At 54.5% G+C, this 21,204-nt stretch overlaps 1 protein-coding gene across 5 annotated transcripts in view; it reads left to right on the forward strand.

Annotated features, from left to right (window-relative positions):
* KSR1 (kinase suppressor of ras 1) overlaps nt 1-21,204 on the forward strand; it is a 146,001-nt gene that overhangs the window by 95,033 nt on the left and 29,764 nt on the right. Inside the window, exons 3-7 of one of the 5 annotated variants that reach the window (XM_028109359.2) lie at nt 7,308-7,455; nt 11,559-12,018; nt 14,867-14,871; nt 17,404-17,464; nt 19,615-19,698. In XM_028109359.2, coding sequence (XP_027965160.1) covers nt 7,308-7,455; nt 11,559-12,018; nt 14,867-14,871; nt 17,404-17,464; nt 19,615-19,698 — 758 coding nt within the window. The other 4 variants (XM_088028388.1, XM_088028386.1, XM_088028385.1 and 1 more) reach the window with 4 other exon arrangements.

Consider the following 21,204-nt stretch of genomic DNA (forward strand, 5'->3'; position numbering starts at 1 on the left):
ATTTTGGAAGTAGCGTGTGCGGAGGGGTAAGCGTACAGCCCCAAAGCTCTGTGTGTGTGTGTGTGTGTGTGTGTGTGTGTGTGTGTGTGTGCGTGTGTGTGTGTGTGTGCATGCGTGCGCGTTCCTAACGCTGGACACGTCTGGCTGTTTTCAAACCACAGCCAAGGAGGAGCAGTTTTGGGAATGTGTGTCGATGATATAGAGGAAAGTGACAAAATGCAGGTGGCCTAGATGGCAGGTGTGTGGGCCTCCCTGGGAGCCTCTCCTCTGTGTCCCCTTCTGTACCTTGTGTGCTGGGGGGCTGGAGGGGGAGAAGACCTGTCAGTCGGCACAGAGGGAGGTGGGAGGGAAGGAGCAGCGAGGCTCAGGGCCACGAGGAGATGGAGCCCAATAGAGCTGGTATGTGTTTGTTGAGTGGCTGGATGACCCCCTGGGACCAGGGGTTGCCACACTGTGCCCCATGGGCCAAGTTCAGCCCACCACTGTTTTTTGTACAGCCTTGTAAACGAAGAATGGTTTTCACATTTTTAACTGCTAGGAAAAAGAAGAAGACTGTTTCGTGACACGTGAGAATGATAGGACATTCAAGTTTCAGTGTCCATACTTTTATTGGAATGCGGCCTCACCCATTTGTTGACGTATTGTCCAGGGCTGTTTTGGCGCTCTGATGGCAGGGTTGAATAGTTGTGACGGAGACCAGATGGCCTGCAGAGCTGAAGATCATTCCCTCTCTGTTCAGGAAAAGCCTGACAATCCCTGTTCTAGGTACCTCGGGGCTCCCGGGAGACACAAGACGAGCTCTCCAGGAAGGTGGGGCCAGCCCCTGGCGTGACAGCACATGCCACCAGAAGCTGGAGATCTGGTCCCAGGCAGAGTTAGGAAGCACTGGTGTCCTCCAGAAGGCGCGAGGAGAACGTAGGGCCTAGAAAAGGAACGTGGGGGAGAAGACCCTGGGAGGCCACCTGCAGCCAGAGCTCAACCTAGCTCGGCACAGGGGTAGGGCCGGGTGTGGAGCCAGGAAAACCGGATGTGACCTGTGATGCCAAGTAAACTCTGCCCTGGGCAAAAGGGCTCACTTGATAGAGCAAGCCCTGGCTGGGACTAGGAAGAGGTGGTCATGCCTCAGCCTTCCCAATCAGACTGGGTGGTCTTGGGCAAGTTACCTACCCTCTCTGAACCTTATCACCCATCTCAGGATGTTATGAGGACTGTTAAGTGCTGACCTCTGCAGTTCATCTAGCAGAGCCCCTGGCCCATAGGAGATGCATAATAAATGCTCATCACTTGCCCTTTCTTCACCTCCTCATCTTCTCTCCTTTGACCTGTATCCCTCCACCTCTACATCTTACCTACCCGACCGCTGACCCATCTTTCTGAGGCTTTTAAGCCCAGACATACCAATGCATAGGCCAGAGACAGCCACTTCTTGGAGATTCCAGCCTGGCTCCCCACTCTGAAAGCCCCTACCCTGTCTTGTGGGAGGAAGGGAGGCAGGTCCAGACTTCTCCTGGGACATCTGGGAGCTTGGGCTAGGCTGGGGTTGAGCTGAAGGAGTATGGGCCTCATGGGAAGACAGGCAGGGGTCAACCCCAGGGTGCAGCCCTGCCCTACCCCAGCCAGACCTACCTTCTGGGCATTCTCGGACACTTTCTGCCCTGGGCTACTTTAGCCAGACTGTCTACCCTGCAGCCTGTCTTCTCTCCTGGTCCCCAGCCTGAGAAATCCTGATTTGATTGGTCTCAGGTGAAATGTGAGCATCAGGATCCTTTAAAAGTCCCCCCGCCCCCAAACCAGGTAATGCCAGGGTGAGGCCAGGGGTGAGAGCCACTGATCTAATTCAGCCAAACTCACTTATTTTATAAATGATGAAACCAGACCCCAAGAGAGGGGTAGGGACTGGCCCACGGCCATGGGGCTTCCAGGGAGCAGGTCTGGCCCTTCCTTCACTACGTTGTCCGGCTGGGAGGAGGTGGAGAGAAGCCTTCCAGAAAGTGGCTGGCTTCTCCTGGGAGGAGGTTTTTCTCATTTCCCAGCGCTGAGATAGGAGGAGATGAGCCCAGGACTGGCCTGTAGACCAAGCCAGTACCCCGTGGACAAAGCTGTCTGTTGATCTCCATGGAAACCCCAGAAGGCTGCCCATTCCAGGCCCTCACTGTCTCAGCCCCACCTGTGCCTCCCAGAATTCCCAGCTGTTGTCACCTAAGTCTCACTGTCCCTCTCCCTCAGCCCCAGCCGTGCGCAGAGGAACATCTGGCAGGTGTTGCCTTGTCAACTGTAGGCACGTAGACTCCCCACCTGGGCTGCCAGAGAAACTCCCTTGCTCTTCCCCCTCTCTTTCCCCAGCTGCCCCGCTGGCCTCAGAGGGGTGTGCAGGGGTCTGCATCACCACCCACAGGGCTCTGGGGGTCCACCTCTGGCCTCTCTGGTGTGACCAGTCCCAGGGGAACATCTGTGGTAAAGGTTCCTGGCCCTTTCTTTAACCTGCAGCCAGGGAAGTTGGTGGGGGGGTCGGGGGGACGCCCCTGCACCCACACACCAGAAATCTGGGTTCTGCAAATGGACCTGGAGAGCTAGCAGCACTGACCCATCCTGCACTCTGGGACCAGAAGGCTAGCTAGAAACACAAAGTGTAGGTTTGCTTCTCGGCCTTCCTTTAACCCAGGCCTTCACCGGAATTCTGCCTGGAGCTGCCCAAGGTTCTTGTACGTGGCCCACAAAGAGGCGTTGGAGCCCCTGGCATTTCCCTTCCTGACTGACCATAGTGAGTGTGGCCCACTCTCCGTGTCCGCCAGCACAGGTTTCTAAGTATAGACCCCAGGCAGCCCCGTGGCTGCTGGTAAGTCCCAGGATGCCATCTGATACTCATCCTGGCCCCTGACATGACCTGCTGCCAGTTGCTGAGGGGAGGGGACAGCTGTGTTTGGCCCGGCCCATCCCCGCAGCCTGCTCTAGAGAACAGAACCGACAGGTGAATTACCATAGACCAGGAGTGACCTCAGCCCTCTACCAACCCTGCTGTCTAATGATCATCAGGAAGAATAACTTCCCATCACCTACTGGAGGACATAGACTGGGACTTGAAGGAACTGGCCAAGGCCGGGAGCCAGTGTTCTCTGGAGCTCTTGCTCTGTCCCAGGTTCTCACCGCCACTTCTGTGCTCAGGTGCAAACTGGAGCCTTGCCGGAGCTGGGGCTTGGAGTCCCCTGCACTGCCCGGGCAGCCCTGTCTTCCCTTCTTGGTTTCTAGTTCCTGGTTTCTTTTTAAATAGAACCTGGGATGGGGTGGGCAGGAATTCTCCTCGAGGCAATATGGACTCTTAGTCTTCACCCCCTCCCGAGAGCCTCAGTCCGGGGCCTTGGCTTTGAGACAACTTGTCATCTTCCCCGTGCCTCCAGGCAGGTGGGAGACCCTCTGAGGACTGTGGGGCCTCTCAGGCTTGAGGGGACTTCAGAGCAGCTTCACCTGCCCGTTTGTTGGCGGGCATGTGAGGTCACCTGCAGCAGTTGGTGAAACTCATTCCCTAATGTGCTTTCCATGTAGAGGTGATCCAGAGAAGTTGCGCGTGGTCTAAAAGACCTTCTTAACTCAGACTCGGCCGTGCCTGTCGCTGCGGGTGGGCAGATCACATCCATATGTGAGGTTTGGGGGTGCCGAGTTATGGAGGGCCACAGCTGGAGGAGATACCAGGGCAGAGGGAGAGGGAGACTCCCCACTAAGCAGGGAGCCTGACGTGGGGCTCGATCCTGGGACCCCGAGATAATGACCTGAGCTAAAGTGAGACAGTTAACCGACTGAGCCACCCAGGTGCCCCCAAATCAGCTATTTTAAAATAAAGATCCAGTTTGTTTGTTTTTTTATTTTCTTCTTTTTCTTCCTTTTTTTTTTTAGAGTAGGGGAAACAAGTGGGGGAGGGGCAGAGGGAGGGAGAGACTCTTAAGCAGGCTCCACGCCCCGCCCAGCAGAGCCTGACTCCGGCTCAATCTCTCACAACCCTGAGATCAAGACCTGAGCTGAAATCAAGAGCCGGAGGCCTAATCCACTTTGCCACGCAGATGCCCCCAGATTTCCCTATAGTAAGATCTGGTAACCCTCCCATTGCCTCCCCTCAGACCCCAACACTGAATGAAGGCAGAGGGTGGGGTTCTGATTAGCATTGTCCTTGCTGCTGTTGGGTTTCTTGTTGTCCGGTAAAGAAGAGAAGTGTCCTTACTAATAAAAGATAAATCAAGAAGGCCACATCCCTGCTGGTCTCATTTCTTCCCACGGCCTGGCCCTGAGGCTTGTGTATTTGAGACCCTTACTCTACCAGGTAACTTGCTGACTGGTGGATAGCTTTTTTTGGCCGCAGCTTTTAGGGGAGAGTTCAGTGATCCAACCCTGGACGGGGGGAGGGGTTAGGGAATGGAAGGAGCAGTCAGAAATGATGACCATGACCATGTGCTAGCACTCTTAATTTCATGGATGGACATGCACAGTTCACACCCTGGGAAGCTAGCTTTAGTAGAAGTTGCTGATCAGACAGAGGCAGGAGCAGCTCCAGTTTTAAGTGGGCCCCTTGGATTGGCTCTTCTGTCCCAGTCCCCGCCCCCCCCCCAATTTGTCTTCCCAACCCCTGGTTTGAATTGGAGCCTAAAGAGAGGGCAGAGGAGGAGGAGGGTGGTCTCTGCTGCCTCGGTCCTGTGTGGTGGGGCTAATCCATGAAGCCTCATGGCAGTGGGAGAAACTTTCCAGCTAATTTGAAACTTTAAGGGAATAGCTTTCTTCTTCTTCTTCTTCTTTTTTTTAAGGGAATGGATTTGAACATATTCTTTCTCTTTCCTGGGGGGGGGTCACTTCACTTTGATAAAGAACAAAGAATTTCCATTTCACAGTATAGTTGTGGTTTTTCTTTTTTTCCAGAAAGCGGGTAGAAATTAATTCCTTTAATTTACTTTGAAAAAAAATATTTCCCTCAAGCTAGCTGTTGCCTCCCAAGGCTTTGCCAGGTTGAGGAATGACAGCAGGGGAATAGTTGAAGGAACTTGGGATCCCACACACGTGGATTTGGCCATTCCTTAGGTTGCCCTGCCTGAGGTCTCTGGGGCTCGGGCAGGTGCACCTCACTGCCCATCCTTGCTGAATTGTGCTGAGCCGAGAGAGTATACAAAGCACTGGGCACACTGTCCTGGCAGATGGTTTGTCATAATAAACGTACTTACTATGTTTGAGAACTGGAAACTTGGTGTGGGTTGGGAGGAGAGGAATAGAAAGGAAGAAAATCCCTATTTGCATGATAATTAGATTGGGGATTGGGTTTCTAGGCTGGTTTCTGAATCTCTGTTCTGGAGAACTGCTGAGTCATCACAGCCTGGGGGGAATACACATTTGGGGAGCGCGGAGAACACTCCGGGGGAGGGTGGTGGGTGGTTTTGTGCAGTTGTGTGAAGCTCCATGTCACCGCCATTCGTTCTTGACAATATTGCCCAGTTGGCTTTCATAGTAGAGGGAGGGGAAAGATGTCGAAACTGCATTTTGATGAAGAGCCTCTTACAGGCCAATAAAGACACATGGATTAAACAAAGCTGAGGCCTGGGGACGTTTATCTGACCAGGCTCCCGCCTGTGCTGTTATCAGCGGTTTCCTATGACGCTCTTGTTATATCATCTGGAAGGATTTCTGACAACCAAGGGTTTGTCCAGCCAGTGATGAGCTTCTTGGTGCTTTTTTCACATCTGTTTTTCCAAATTTCAGTGTGAATCACTCTAAAGAGCTATGAGATTCTTGTCCACAGCCCTGGAGATTGAAGAATATACTGATAAGACGAAAAGGTGGTGGGGGTGGGGGTGGGACATGGCCAGAGCCCAGGCCTCAGCGGTGGCCCTCACCACCAGCATCGCAAAAAAAAAAACCCAGATCATTGCTCTAAGGACTCACAGCCAGTATCTCCGTCAGGTTCAGGTTCGACAGCTAAGTCTATGATTTACAGCCACGTGAATGGACAGTAACTCTTTCTAAAAGAAAATTACACAGCGAACTGACATCAGTGAAAATCAGCTTAGGTTCTGAAGAACTACAAGCTTTATATGAATCATTTGCTGTGGGATGTGGCCTCCCCTCACATAGGAAATCTGGAAAATAACGAAAGGGGCCAAAGAAGAAGAAGAAATACCCTGATCCCTAGCCCCACCCCTCCTTCCCCGCCCCCCCCATCAGGTAGCTCTTTGAGCTTTCTCTGTGCTAGGCCATATTATATTGCTTTGCAGTGACTTGGTTTTTTATGTCAGTTACCTGCAAGCCCCTGGAGGCCACAGACATGTGCTTCTGTCTGCTCCGAACTGGGTGTCACATATGGCTCAAAGCAGTCAGAACCGGAGGGGTTTTCTCCCTTCTTGATGAGAAGAGCGAGCACAAGCTTTGAAGTCAGGCCTTGATTCCAATATTCACTCTCTGTATTAGTTTTCTGTTGCTGTATAACAAATAACCACAAACACAGCAGTTTAAAGCATCCCCCATTTCTTAGCTCACAGTTCGGCAGGAGGAGAACAGGATGAAGGATCTCACCAGGCCCAAGAACTTAAGGTGGCAGCAGGGCTGGCCTTTTACCTGGAAGCTTTGGGAAGGAGCCGTGTCTAGGTGCATTCAGGTTGTTGGCAGAAGCCAGTTCCTTCTGGCTGTAGGTCTGAGGCTCCCTTTTCCGTGCTGGTCCGCCAGGCGCCACTCTCTCTCCGAGAAGCCCCCCTGCGTCCCTTCCCATCTGGCCCCTCCATCCTTAGAGGCCACAGGGAGTCCTTGCCGCACCTGAGTCTCGCCTTTCCTCCCTGCTACCTTGAATCCTTGAGAGGTTTTGACTGAGAATTAAGTAAGGCGAGGTAGTAAGGTCCTAGACGGTTAATTCTTTTTAACCCTTCTCTCGTTAAGCCAGTTTTATTTGGAATCTATCTTGTCTAATTCCGATACAGCAAAATTGCAAAGGGCCATCTTTATCTGAAGTTCTTGTCATTCTAAGAAGTTGTCATGATTCATCATTTTTCTGTGCAGAGGCATAAAAAGAAACAAGCGGGCAACGTGCCCTCATCATAACTTTGGTTTTTTTTCTGTTCTTCCCCCACCCCAGCCCTGAAGCTTTGGTGTCTCAACCTCAGCTGCTGTCTCTGGGAGTGCTGGGGGTGGGGGCGAGAGCTAGCTGCCTGTGTCCTCTGACAGGTGGTGGCTTCTGGTCCCGAGGCCGGCCTGCCAGCACCTGGCCCCTGCCACTCAGCAGGGGAGCCCAGCCCAGGCCGGCCTGACTGCTCACCAGCTCCCTGCCTCTCCCTTCTGTGCTTCCTCAGGAGATCCTCAGCGAGCTCACGCTGGATGCCCTGCTGGACATGAACGAGGTCAAGGTGAAGGAGACGCTTCGGCGCTACGGGGCCAATGCCGAGGAGTGTAGCCGCCTGCAGTACGCCCTTGCCTGCCTGCGGAAAGTGACAGGTCTGGGTAGGTAGGACTGGCCTCCCCAGTGCTGAGGCCAGCCCCATCGGCTCCCTGTCCCTCCAGCGGGGCTGAAATAGCAGGTTTCTCTCTCCAGGTCTGTCCTGCTTCCCTGGGGCCACTGACTCGGGTGGGGCAAGTATGGCCCAGGGTTTCTGGGGCAGCTTGGAAAGGGCAGAGAGTGTGTGATCTGAGATGGAGGGTTTGCATCCCGACTGCTCTGGCTAGGATAAACCCAGGGAAGCTTCTGCCATCGCCAGAGACCCCAGTCCAGCCCACTGGGTGGGCCCTGTGTGATTACCCGTTTTGAGCACATCTGTTGGGCTCTGAACCCTCCCTCGGCTCCCTGCATTCCAACCCCCTCCCCAGCCCGGCTCACCCCCAGCCTGCTTCCTACCTTCTCCTGTCCCCATTGGCTGCTGGGCTGTGTGCTCAGAAGGCAGAAGCATGATGAGAGAAATTGTGTGGTATTTCAGCTGTGAGTGTGTACATGGCCGCCCCAGGCAAAGTGTGTCCTCCTGGCATTACGAGGAGTTCCTTGGGAATTATTTACAGGCTTTTTAAATCTTGCCTTGGAAATGGCTTTAAACGCCGTGATTTCACATTCCCAATACCATACCGATAAGGCTTTACAGTGAGCCTAATGAATGGAATTAGTCCCATTTTTAATGATTGGAGCCACCTGTCTTATTTCTGGCTGACTGAGGCTTAAGGAAGCTACTGGGTTTATAGTCTGCTTGATCCCTTTCCCCGCCACCCCCCCCCCCAGAGGTGATTGGGCTTGATTTCTTCCTGGACCCCCTTGTCCCAAGTCCTCCTCTGAACACAGAGCCCAGCATGGAGAGCTTCACTCAGTTCTGAAGACCTCGACAGGCCAGGCCTCCCAGCAGGGGCCACAGAATAAACGTGAGAGAGACATAGTCCACATTCTCATTCCCACATTTTACAGAGGAGATGGGGCCCAAAGAGGGGAAAGGGCTTCGCTGAGGACACCCAGCAGTGGGTGACAGAGCTAGGATTCCGGCCTCAATCTTTGTGGGTGGCTAGCTTGTTTCCACATTGTGGAAATTTAGAAGTACTTGCCACCCAAGCTGCGACTGGGGTGGGTAACTTGCCAGCCTTCCCTCCTTATGCCTGAATTGTAAAGAATTGTGGAGGAGCCAGCAGTCGAAGAGGGGAGGTGACCTATTTGTGTTGGGAAGGTGACTGCCCGTCCTAGGTGCCAAGCTAGGGGCATCACCAACTCATTAATGCGAATTTATGAAGCCAGGCACTTGACATGTGTGTAGCAGCACCTTTTTTTTTTTTTAAGATTTTATTTACTTATTTGAGAGAGAGAGAATGAGAGAGAGAGAGCATGAGAGGGAGGAGGGTCAGAGGGAGAAGCAGACTCCCTGCAGGAAGGCCGATGCAGGCCTCGATCACAGGACTCCAGGATCATGACCTGAGCTGAAGGCAGTCGCTTACCCAACTGAGCCACCCAGCCTCCCCCAGTGGCAACACCTTTTTAAGTGGTGGTGGGGAGAACCTCTTGTAGCTAGAGCATCAGCGGCATTGGGTGAGTTATCTGGGGTCCCACACTTGGCATGCCCCAGAGCTGGGTTTCTTCCTCAGAGGGGGCTTTTCTACTATGCCCCAGAGGAGGGCTCTGGGGAGGACAGCGTCTTTTCCACATCCTTCTCATCTGGTCTCAGCTTGTGGTACCTCTACGTCCGCAAGAGGGTCCTGGCCACACCTCACCCAAATGGGTCTGCCCAGTGGTGACCATACTCCTGGCGCACCTGCTGGGGACCGGGTGGGGACTGTGATCGCCCTGCCTCTCAGATCATGTGGTCATAGTCTTTATTGCAGCTAACTGGGCTTGGTGAGAGCAGTCTTAATTGCAGTAAAGATGGACCGTGGAATCCATCTGTCTCGGCCCAGCACTCCTAGAATCTGTGGGACCTTGGTCTGTGACTTAACCCCACCATGCTTCAGTTTCCTCATGTGTACGTTGGAGGTCATAACACCATTCTCTCATTGTGTTGTTGTAAGGATGAAATGAGTGACTATCAAGTACTTAGACCAGAGCCTGGCGTATATTAGTACTCTTTTCAGTATTAGGTTTGCGGGGTCCTGGAAAATGTTGAACACATTTGCCTTGTGGCCCCTGGTCTTACTTAAGAAAGGTGAGTGAAGGATGGTTCTCCATGCCAGTGGCCAGTGAACAAGGGAGATCATTTCTGCTGATGCTTTAGTCCCTAATCCATAGCACACGTCTCTAATCACTCCCCAGCTCTTCCTATTGAGTGACTCCAGAGTCATTCTCAAGAGCCACTGCCGGTTAACTGGTGTTGGCATGCGTGTTGAGACCCATGTGCCATCCCTGGGCGGCTCAAAGCAGCGGAGATTAAATGGGCAGTCTGAAGCGTTTGGGACTTGTTTCCTTGGGTGGCGGACTTGCGCGTGGATCATGGAACTCGCTCTTCCATCCCCTCAGGAAGAGATAGGCCAGAGCCTCCTGGAGGCCAGGCTCTAAGTTACAGTTGTGGCTGCAGGTTCTGTAAGAGCAAACAAAAGGAACACACGGACTGAGTCACTCACTCTATGGAGTGGATTCCTGAGAAGAAAGTCTTGAGGCAGTGAAGTAGGGGAAAAGGTCCTTGAGGAGGGGGGACATGTACAAAGAGCCCTTGAGCATTGTGAAGGCCAGTTTCTCTCCACCATCCCTGATCAATGCCTGTCCGGGCTGGGCTGGAGCACCTCTGATGACAGAGAGCTCTTTGGCTCATGAGGCTGAGCTGTATTTGTAGGCCATTCAGGCTGGACAGCCTGTCGGAGGAGGCCTAGTGCCGTGCTCGGGACCGAGGGCGCTGTCCCCACCTCGCGCTTCGCCGCCTGACCTTGTCAGCGTTCCTGGCCTCCCTGACGTGCTGGGAAGACTGAGCGATACAGGGCAGAAAGCACAGAGGTGGAATAACTCCAGTGTGGAAGTTCGTTTTGTCTTGAGTCAACGTCGACCTTCCCGTACTTTCCCCTCACTGGTAAAATGAGGAGGGAGGTGTCTTTTCCTTCCCCGCATTGGGGTCTCTGTAGACAGGCTCCTTTCTCGCTGCCCCCAAACCTTTGGTATCTCTCCATCCCATATAAGCTCCAACCTAAAGTCCTTGGCGAGGCCTCCGAGATCCCTCCTGAGCTGGCCTCTTGCAGCTCTCTAGCTCGTCCTGACCTCTCCGGGCACGAGGAACTCCTCGTAGTCACCAGAAGGTGGGCTCCCTGCCTTTGCATGTACTGTTTCCTCTGCCTGCTGCACCTGCTTCACCTTCTCCAGCTGGCTCAGCCCCAACGCCGCCACCTCTGGGAAGACCCCGACTTCCAGGCTAGTTAGGGTCCCCCTTCTCCATGCTCCCTCAGGGCCTGGGCGTCTCTGTCTCAGCACGCTGCTGTCCTGCTGTTTGGACTCTCAGAGCACAGTGGATGTCTTTTTTCATGGCCTGACACCCGGCATCCAGCATATGCTCGAATGAATGGACAGACTGGGCTGTTGAGTTGGAACTGCCCAGAGCCTCAAGGTCTCGGGGGTCCGCTGTGTGGGCAGCCAAAAGTCACGGGTGCCTCTCAGAAGGAATTGGCTATTGATCCTCTTCTAACCGGATTTCTGTCCTATAGTAAATTCCCAGGGCAGATTACTACTGAAGGTTGGTACGCCCCTTTCCTGGTGTTTGAATTTTCTTGACATGGAGTTATTCCCTTTGAGCACCCCAGCTTCTCCTTCTTGACTCTTAAGGATCAGTTACCACTTCCCTCTCTGAGGTCACCCATTTTGGGGTTGGGTTTCCCAGCTTGCTCCCCACAGACCTGCCAGCAAGAATCCTAGACGAGCCATTCTGTCTCTGGGCCTCATTTCCCTTCTATAAAATGGGGACAGTAATATCTGAGCTGGTGGCCTCAACAGTCACAGACGACACGGGTGGTGATGTGTGTGCGCGAGAGGCCCGTATAAAGGCTGCGAGTCGAAGCCTGCCGAGAAGGGACCGTGCAGCCCTGGGCAAGGTGTTAACCTCGGGGCCCTGGCCACCAGTAAGTCCCTCTAGCTCTGACCATCTGTGACCCCACTTCTTGGCCCACAGGAGGAGAGCACAAAGAGGACTTGGGCTGGAGTTCACTGGATGCCCGGCGGGAAAGTGGCTCAGGGCCTTCCGCGGATGCCCTCTCACCGGCCAGCCTGGCTTGGCCCCCAGGGGGCGCCCAGCTGGGCAGAATGGGCGGCAGCACCCAGGGCCCACGCTCCGTGTCTGTGTCCGCTCTGCCCACCTCAGACTCCCCGATCCCTGGCCCCTGTGAGGGCCTCTCGGACACCTGTATCCTCCTGCACACCAGTGGCCGGCTGACCCCCCGGGCCCTGCACAGCTTCATCACCCCTCCGACCACACCCCAGCTGCGAAGGCACACCAAGCTGAAACCGCCGCGGACGCCGCCCCCGCCCAGCCGCAAGGTTTTTCAGCTGCTGCCCAGCTTCCCCACGCTCACCCGGAGCAAGTCCCATGAGTCTCAGCTGGGGAACCGCATTGACGAGGTCTCCCCGATGAGGTGAGTGTTCCCGCCAGGCTGGTGCTCAGTGTGCCATCCACTGAAAGTTCTGTCTACGGTTTTCTCATCATAAACGGAATATGGGCTTTATTTTCAAAGGACAAATAAAATCAACCGACCTAGAAGGGTGCAAAGTGTAAAGTGCCTCTGTGTCTCAGTCCACTCTCCGGGCTTCGTTAGCAGTTTGGACCGAATCTTGCCCGCTAGGTTCTTTTCTGGACATGTGCGTGCACGCGCCGTCGCGCACACACACACAGAATGGTACCGTGCATCAGTAAGGATAGACTGGGTTCTGCTGCAGTAACCCCTAGTTCTCTGGGTCTTAAAATGACAAAGATCTGGGCGCCTGGGTGGCTCAGTTGGTTGAGCGACTGCCTTCGGCTCAGGTCATGATCCTGGAGTCCCTGGATCGAGTCCCGCGTCGGGCTCCCTGCTCAGCGGGGAGTCTGCTTCTCCCTCTGACCTTCCCCCCTCTCGTGTGCTCACTCTCTCTCTCAAATAAATAAATAAAATCTTTAAAAAAAAAAAATGACAAAGATCTATTTTTTGCTCATGCCACTGTCCACTGTGGGTCGGCCTCATTCCAGGTCCCAGGCTGACAGAACAGCCACTTTCTGGAACACTGTCTGGAACATTCCACTAAGGCAGAGGGAAAAAGAATTTTAGCTGTACACACTAGTAATTACATGCTCTTTCCTGCAAGTTCCACTCACCATTCATGGCTCCACCCAAACAAAGGAACCAAGAAATGTAATTCTCTCATGTGCCCAGGTAGGGAGAACTGGAATATCTGGCTGAAACCTCTAATGATTATCAAATACCATGTACTCTATTCTCGAACCTATTTTTTTTTTCCTCCAAAGGTTTATTCATTTATTTGAGAGAGAGAGAGCATGCAAACACGAGCTGGGGGAGGGCCAGAGGGAGAGGGAGAGAGAATCTCCAGCAGACTCCCACTGAGCACAGAGCCCGACGTGGGGCTCGATCTCACAACCTGAGCTGAAACCAAGAGTCGGATGCTTAACCAACTGAGCCACCCAGGTGCCCCTAACCTATTTTTTTCCACTTACCTTGATATCTGAGAACTTCACGTCCATACATCTTAAAATATGTTACTCTTTTATGTAAAAAATGTTGTTAACCTATATACTTAAATAGGTACTAATGGTGACATAGTGCAAGACGCAGAAGCTTCCTAGCTCCTGTAGGTTGCAGGGGCTGACGGTGTGCGGTTCCCCCACCATTTTTCCTCCCTGTTCGCCCTGCAGAGCCAACCAGGTTACCGGTTTTGCATATACCTATAATTATTCAAACTACCTAATCTTTTTGACTTCATATCATTGCAGCGTATAGTGTTAACTATCTTCTCTCAGGTCACTGTCGGTTCTGCTACTGTAAGAATTGCCCTCATCAGTGTACTCTTGTGGGCAGGGCAGAGGGGAAGGAAGGAGTTTTCTTTTTTCTTTTTCTTTTTTTTAAAGGTTTTATTTATTTATTTGACAGAGAGAGACACAGCGAGAGAGGGAACACAAGCAGGGGGAGTGGGGGAGGGAGAAGCAGGCTTCCCGCCGAGCAAGGAGCCTGATGCGGGGCTCGATCCCAGGACCCTGGGACCATGACCCGAGCCGAAGGCAGACACTTAACAAGCCACCCAGGTGCCCCAGGAAGGAGTTTTCTTTGGGTGCTTCCTACCTTCTTGTACCTCTGAGGGTTGAGGACTCGGCTTTTCTCCTGACACGGGCTCTCCTTCTCTGGTCTTGGGTAGGCTTGCTCCCCGTGTCCCAGTGTAGGCTGTCCTGGGTCCCTCATGGGATGGGCCCTGGACATCTCTGATGGTTTTGAGTATGTCACCCAAGGAGAGAAATCCATGCTGTGACCTGCCCTGCCACTCCTCCTCAGGCTGTCCTGCTGGGGCCCGGTCCTCCCCCACATCCCCCAGAAGGGACTGCAGCCTTCCTCCCCCTTCTGGATCCTCCTCTCCCAGAGAGTATAACTACCATGGGGACACATGGATGTGGGTCATCAGAGGGCATCTCAGTGGGTAAACCCAATGCGTCTGTTTCTCATCTTCCCCCTAAGAAGAGCATCAGAAGGACTCTGGTCTCATTCTGGGCTCTGGGCGGAGAACAGAGCCTCAGGCAGATGCCTCCACGTCCTCAGATCCCACAGCTGGTGAGCTGGGCCTCACCCTGGGATTCTGAGTCGGGTCCACACAGAGCCACTAGAACTAGCCCTGACACGGACACTCAGGTCACCTTGTTGCTCTCAGTGAGCCCAGAGGGTGGACTAGGTGGCCTAAGTCTCCCCCAGTTTTCTTCGTTGCCGGGATAGTGGCACCCCTTGAGGAGGCTGGCGCAGGGCATGTCCCCATCTGGCCCTCCTTGAGGACCGCCTTTCTGTTCTCACAACTGTGATGGTCCTTCTGCTCCAGCCACCTCCCCGTCCCCTGCCTGGACCCTGAGCGCACCCCCCCGCCAGGGTTCTGGGCGGGCTGTCCCCGCTTGCGGGTGTGTGACCTGGGGAGACTGTGAGGCTGTTTGCTCAGTTGTGAAACGGAGCGAACCCTACCAGGCTGCGTGGCTGGCGAGGTTTAGACAAGCTCATGTAGGAAGCGTGAAGCGCAGGGCTAGCTCCAGTGCCCACGGGGGGTAATTTCTAGCCCTTTCCATTGAGGAACCGTCTCCATAGTCACGTGGCCAGCTTGGCCCCACGCACCAGGGACGCAAAGCCCTCACCTGAGCACGTTGCCCGCTCCCTCCTGGTCGGGGGGGGGGGGAGGGGGGCTTCTGGGGAACACGCTGAGTCAGCATGGTGACATCATCGCCCCTCTCTCTTTTGTCTCCTGCAGGTTTGGTAAGAGTGATTCATTTTCATCCCCTCTGCCACCCGGGGGAATCGTGTTTGTGTTGCTGTCCCCGTCAGGGGTGGATTTCCTTGACCCTCTCTCGGCCTACTCGGCCTTTGCACCATCCAGAAGCAGAGGTGCTGGGAAACGCCTCGCGACATACCTCTCGGACAGGTGGCCTCAGCCCAGCCAGGAGCCACTCTCTGCGAAGCAGAGGCCTGGAGAGCATCTTGGGCCGTGGACGGTTCCCACTCAGGCCCTGCCTGTAGCTGGCCATCCCCACAGGGGACCTCTGGCAGGGAGCCTTGCGTGCTGGGCTGCTGCAATCACCCAGAGGCGCGCCATCCGTCTGGTGTAGGTGGATGTCAGCTGATGTCCTGGGACCCCTCTTCTCAGGAGAGAGGCAACCTGGAGGCAGGAATGTGACTTGACTCTGCATGAGGCCCCAAGGAGGTGGGAGGGTGTGAATGGGAAGGCCCCTTTGGGAGGGGCGGAGGGAGCCCCGGCGGCCCCTGATCCCTTTTTCCAGCCGTCCACCTCCAGGTTGGCAGCAGGGTCTTGCACTGGGCTGCTCTGTAGGGCTTCTCTCTCCCGAGGCAGAGCAGAGGGCAACAACCACGCCTCTGGGGTCTGCTTTGAATTGTCTCCCTGGAAATGCAGAGATGTCTGGTTTGGGCCTGAGCAAAATAGCCATTTGTTTTTGTCCTATCCTGAGCTGGCTAAGCGGAGTGATGGAGCCGTCAGCAGGGTCTAAGTGACGGGGGGCGGTTGGGCAGGATGGCAGGCCAGAGCTCTGCCAAAATGAAGCTGGCTGCCGGCTAACCACGGGGCCATAGGGTGAGCAAGGAGGGAGGCTGCGCTGCCCCTTCCCCGGGACACGGGCGCAAACTTCAGCGCTTTGGGGGAGAATTGAGCACCCACATCCCTAGGACAACCCATCCTGTCAGCCTCCCAGTTGCTGCGGTAACGCAGGAACCACAGCAGTGAGACTTCAGGGCGAGTGTTCCATCTAGATCCAGGGCACCGGATGCCTGGCCCTCGTGCTGTCTCCCCTCCCCCCTGCCCCACGCCCGCAGCAGACGTGACCAGTCAACCACAGGGGGTATATGTGGTTGAAATCTCGTTTTTCCAGAGTCCCTTTCTCTTAGGCTGGCAGCCTAACCCCTTTTGGACCCAGGTGCTTTGCTGGCTTTGTCTGCTCCCAGGGACGTGGATCCCAGGAAGGAGTTGGGACAAGTCAGCCCCAGGGCAGACGTGCCAAAGAGAGCTGGGCTAGTGTGATGGTGGGTTCCTGAATCACCAAGGGGTAGCAGAGGACCCTTTGGTCCTGATCAGACTCCCCTTGGTGTGGAAGGAGGAGTCAGCACCTGCAGCTCACCCTCTCTATGTGCTCAGGTATGTGGTACTTGGCATTAGGTGAACCAGCACTTAGTGAGCACCAGGTGTGTGCCCGGCCAGCACATCTGGAGAGGGGGCTTGTTGCTGACTCCGGGGACGGGAGACAGCCGCATATCCCTCAAGCACCATGTTCCTGACTTTTCTGGGTTATGGTTCCTTTTGATAACTGGATAACAGTTTAGACCCTCCTTCCAGGGAAAAGCCCACAGAGCTTACCAGTCCAGAGGGTTTCCCAGAACCCCTGAAGCCCCTCAGGACACAGGTGAGAGCCCGCCCTCCAGGGGGTGCTAGGCGGTGCTGAGTAGGCGCAGAAGCAGGACGGGGAAGAAGGGGAGGAGCGGGGGTGCCCAGGCAGAGATGGGGCAGGAGGCAGTGGGACATGTGGGCTGCCATGGAGGGGTCGCCTCCAGCTGCCCCTCCACTGCCTGACCTGTCAGGCGTGACTGGGGATGCAGTTCTAATGGGGAACCCAGGATTAGGGCAGGGAGAGCCTAGGGTGCCCTCCAGGAAGGCAGACGGAATGCTCACCTCAAAGCTCGTTCCTGAGTGAGACTCCTCTGGAAGCCGGTGGGACTGGCCCACGTGGGGCTCTGGTGAAGCTTCACCATGTCCTTGCTCTGCCTGCCAAGGTCTGGCACTGGAGCCTCTGAGAGCAAAATCTCAAGGTGCTTGTGTCTGCAAAGGTACTGGGGACGTTAACTAGCCCCAAACCCTCCGCCGTCAAGGGCCAGAGACGACCTACCCACTAAACAAGAGACCCGCATTAAGCCCTCGCAAACCAGTGACCTATGGATGCATCCGTGCGGGAGTGCAAGAAGTGGACATCGGTGGGGACTTCTGTCCTCACCGTTGCTTTGCCTTCTGCCTCTCGAGGCTGCCTTCCCCTGAAGCTAGGAGCCACACGGGGATGGTTTCCGAACCATGTGCGGAGACCAGGCAGTAACGTTCCCAGGAATAGCAGGGCCAGGCATGAGGGTAACTACGCTGCCCCGTTGGTCTCCCTGGCCTGTCCCTGGTTTGCATGTTCAGGGACACCTTTATCTCCTGTTCACTAAGTCTTCTCACCCACCCAGCCTGTGATCTGTGACCTAGAAGGCCACAGGCACAGGCCTCCTCGGCCGACCTGGACTCTTTCCCTGCAGATCTCCCACATGGATCCCCGCAGATGGTACGAAGGGATATCGGGCTGTCGGTGACTCACAGGTAGGTCCAGCCAGGCTGGGACTGGGAGGGGGCCCAGAGCTGGGCTGGGGCCTGCATGGGCTGGGGCCCCCACTGAGGGGTCGCTCTTCATCGCAGGTTGAGGGGGGGGATTCGTTCTGATCCCTGTTTCTCGGGGCTTTTTGCCTCTGGTCTGTCCATCACCTCTGTGAACACAGCCCTGCACCCACCTGGAGCCCCTGCCCGTCACCAGTGGCTGTATGGGCTTGCTGGACCCTCCCCGACCCCACCCCTGCACTGAGGGAAAACACAGGTGTCGGTCTCAGGGAGGAGGAGCTGAGAGCTTCCTGCAGGTCCAGGGTGAGATCGTGTGACGCCTACAGCTGGCTGCACATCAGAGCCCATGAAGCTTTGAAACCCCAGACTCCCGTGGCCCATCCCTAAAGTTCTCGGCTTGGCAGTCTGGATTTCCAACAACTTCTAGGGACTCTGGCGGCTGGTGCGTGTCGGCATGGGCTGATATGGGCCCATGACATGGACTGGCCCGAAGGCGTGGCCTCGGCACCTGTGAGGCTGGTGTGTGTCACAAACAGCACGTCTGTCACGCTGGACAACCTGCAGAACGGCGCCTCGGGTTGCCTGTGCTCTGGCCGTCCCTGCTAAAGGCTGTCGGGAACACGACAGGGCACGCTTGTCAAGAGCTCTGCGACTTGTGGCAGCCTTTCGTTTCCCCCTGGAGCGTGAGCTGAGCTGCAGTGAGCCTGGGAGGCTGGCCCGGAATTCTTGCCCACAGGTGGAGACCCGCTGGGGCTCTGGGGCCTGAGTAATTTGCCTGAGGTCACACTGCTGGTAAGATAGCGGCTTGCGTCCTCTGGCCAATGCCCAGGCCCCTCTGGAGCCTCGTCAGGGCTGATCCCCGTGCACCGGAGTCTCGTGGAGGAGAGGCTGTGGCTGAGGCACCTCAGTGGGGACCCCTGGATGCATTACAAACCATTCTGTGTTCGGTTGTTACTATGATAGGCTCTGCTTTCAAAAAAATCTGATTCCTCCAACAATGTGAGTTCTTTCTGCCCCTCGGCCTCTCCACCCTGTGGACTGCCTTAGACTTTTTCTGCTTTTTCTCTGCCGGACACCACCCACTCAACCCCTGTCCTTCCTTCCAATCTATATCTTTCGTGTTTTTTTAACTTTTAAAATTTTGATTTAGTTTGGATTGAAAGACGTTCAAAAATCAAGAGGTGTAGAGGGTTATCCAGGCGCTCCCCTCCTGCTGCTGCCGCCCCCAGCCCTCTGGGTCCCCCTGTAGGCAGATCTTGGCGGTTTCTTGGGATATTTTTATACAAGCAAACACGTATGTGTATTATACACACTGTTCTATCCTTTGCTTCTTTTCTTGTAAAGATGGAGGCATCATTTACATAAAGCTGAGAGCCCAAATGCATTTTTACATATGGATACACCCATGTGTACCACCCAGGTGAAGCTCCAGAGCATTCTAGCCCTCCAAAAAATTGATCTTCGGCCCCTCCGGGTCCATCGCACTACCACCCAGGGGTTACTGTTCACTTCTGTCCTCACTGGTTACTTTTTCCTGTATTTGAACTTCATATAGATGGAGTTATGTTGTACTTTTTTCCCTGATAATGTAATTTGGAGATCATTCCGTATTTGCGCAAAAAGAGCTTTCTTGTTTTGTTTTCTGGCCCCACGGTGTCCGATGGTGTGGTTGGATGGTACTTTGCATCGTCAGCCGTCTGCACACCTCAACGGCATAGGCTGCTCTCAGTTTTTTACTGCTGCAGACCCGCGGCGGGGAGTAACCTTGTCTGTACCTCATTTGACACCCGCGGGAGTTTCTGTACCTCATTTGACACCCACGGGAGTGTCTGTTGGATCAGTTCCTACAACGGGAATCGCTCGGCATGCGCACTTGTAATTTCGATGGCTGCTGCCGGAGAGCTGGCATCCGTGACCACACTGACTGGGATTTTGGCAAGGATTACATTGTGGCTGGGAACTCTGAATGCCCGGGAGCAGGCAGTGGGCCTGGGCATCCCTGCCCTGGGAGAGGGCACCGGTCGCTCCAGGATGAAACCCAGTCTCCTGGTTTCCCGGCAGCCGCCCCCCCCCCGCCCCGTCCAGGCTCTGGTCTCTGAGCCACGTGAGCGTTTTCCTGTGTCCACCTCCTGCAGGTTCTCCACCAAGTCTTGGCTGTCCCAGGTCTGCCACGTGTGCCAGAAGAGCATGATGTTTGGAGTGAAATGCAAGCATTGCAGGTGATGCGCGGAGGATGGAAGGGGTGGGGGAGGCGAGTGAACGCCATACATTTAGTTTAGTACGAGTCCTACTACTTGATTCATCTTGGCCTTAGGTTAAGTCAGAGTTCACGGGAACCCCTTTGGGAGTTCTTAAAGCTACTATTTATAATCCCATTCGGCATACTGTGGTGTAATCAGCCCTCTCTAGAGAGATGAAGGAAGCATCGAGCAGACATTCCCAGAAGAAGGGGAAATTTGAGGTGGACTTTGAAGGTTGAGTAGAAGTTTACCAGGGAGACCCAAGGAAGAAAGAGCATTCCAGGTGTTGTATCCTGTACAAAGTCCGAGAGGAATGGGAGGACTTTTCTGGAAACTCTGCGGAGTTCTGAAGTTTGTCCTCATGTGTTAGCACACAAGTTGGGGAGAAGGGTCAGGCGGGGGTGAAAACAGAGATGGCTCATGGTGTTCACAGAAGAGGAGAGTTCAGGGAGAATGTTGCTTCTATACAAACACAGCTTTCTTGTTTCGTACCATTGTGCTTTCTGGTGGGACAGAAGGACAAAGAAGGGAACAGCACAGGGGGCAGAGTGTCCTTTGTTGCTTGCAGAGGATGGACCTGGAGTCTCTGCTCCTGGATCACTGCCCCTCCACTGCTTTGTGACCTGGGGCAAAATGCTTGCTCTTTCTGGGCCTCATTTTCACAAGTGGGCAGATGATTCCGGGTCCTTTATCTATCAGGATGGCTTCCAGATTCTGAGCTAGTGTGTGTAGGAAAAGCATTTAGGATCCCACCAGACCAGAGGCGACAGGTCTCACGCATGTCTGTTGGATAAATTGTGTTTTCCTGATGATTCCCCTGACCACCAGGGAGACGCCACCAGAACTTTCCACCAGTCTAGGTCTTCTGTGGCTCCTGGCTTTAAATTGGGGACCTCCCGCTCCCTTTCAAGCAATGCCTTTCACACGGAGAGCATAGAATGACCTCTGAGCCCCACGCTCTTCGACGATCGTGGTGTGAGGTTGGTAGGGCCCCACTGTCGACCCATTTGATTGTCGAGAACCCCAAGACAGGGTGCAGCAGATAGGACCAAACTGAGGGCCTAGGTCTTTCCATTTGGGCCCGTGCTGACCCTCAGACCATGTGGCCTGTGTTGGAATGCAGCGGGAGGGGCTGCCCCTTGCATCCCTGGGATCCCTTGGTCAGGTAGACACTCTCCTTCTGATTCATCTTTTTTGTAAGTTCAGATTTTGGTCTCTAGTTTTCTGAATGTGAGTGGAGGGTGTCCTTTTCTTTAGAGAAGAGAAATAGACGTGTGACCCACAACAAGTTAAAATGGGTATGATTAAAACTGCTTTGCTGGGCGGTTAGGCAGACAGTAGCTGCTAGGACGATCAACGTGGAATATTCCAGACGTCTGGGTTAGTGTCTGTTGAGAAGGGCGTGGAGATCAAGGCAGTCAAGAGTGAGTGTTGCCTGGAGCCCCCGTGCATGCCCTGGGAGCCCCAAGTCGCCCTCCGTGCACT

Source organism: Eumetopias jubatus, unplaced genomic scaffold (assembly GCF_037043125.1).
Source record: "Eumetopias jubatus isolate StellerSeaLion01/CBP00866 unplaced genomic scaffold, mEumJub1_p1.0 scaffold_10, whole genome shotgun sequence".
Lineage (NCBI taxonomy): Eukaryota > Metazoa > Chordata > Mammalia > Carnivora > Otariidae > Eumetopias > Eumetopias jubatus.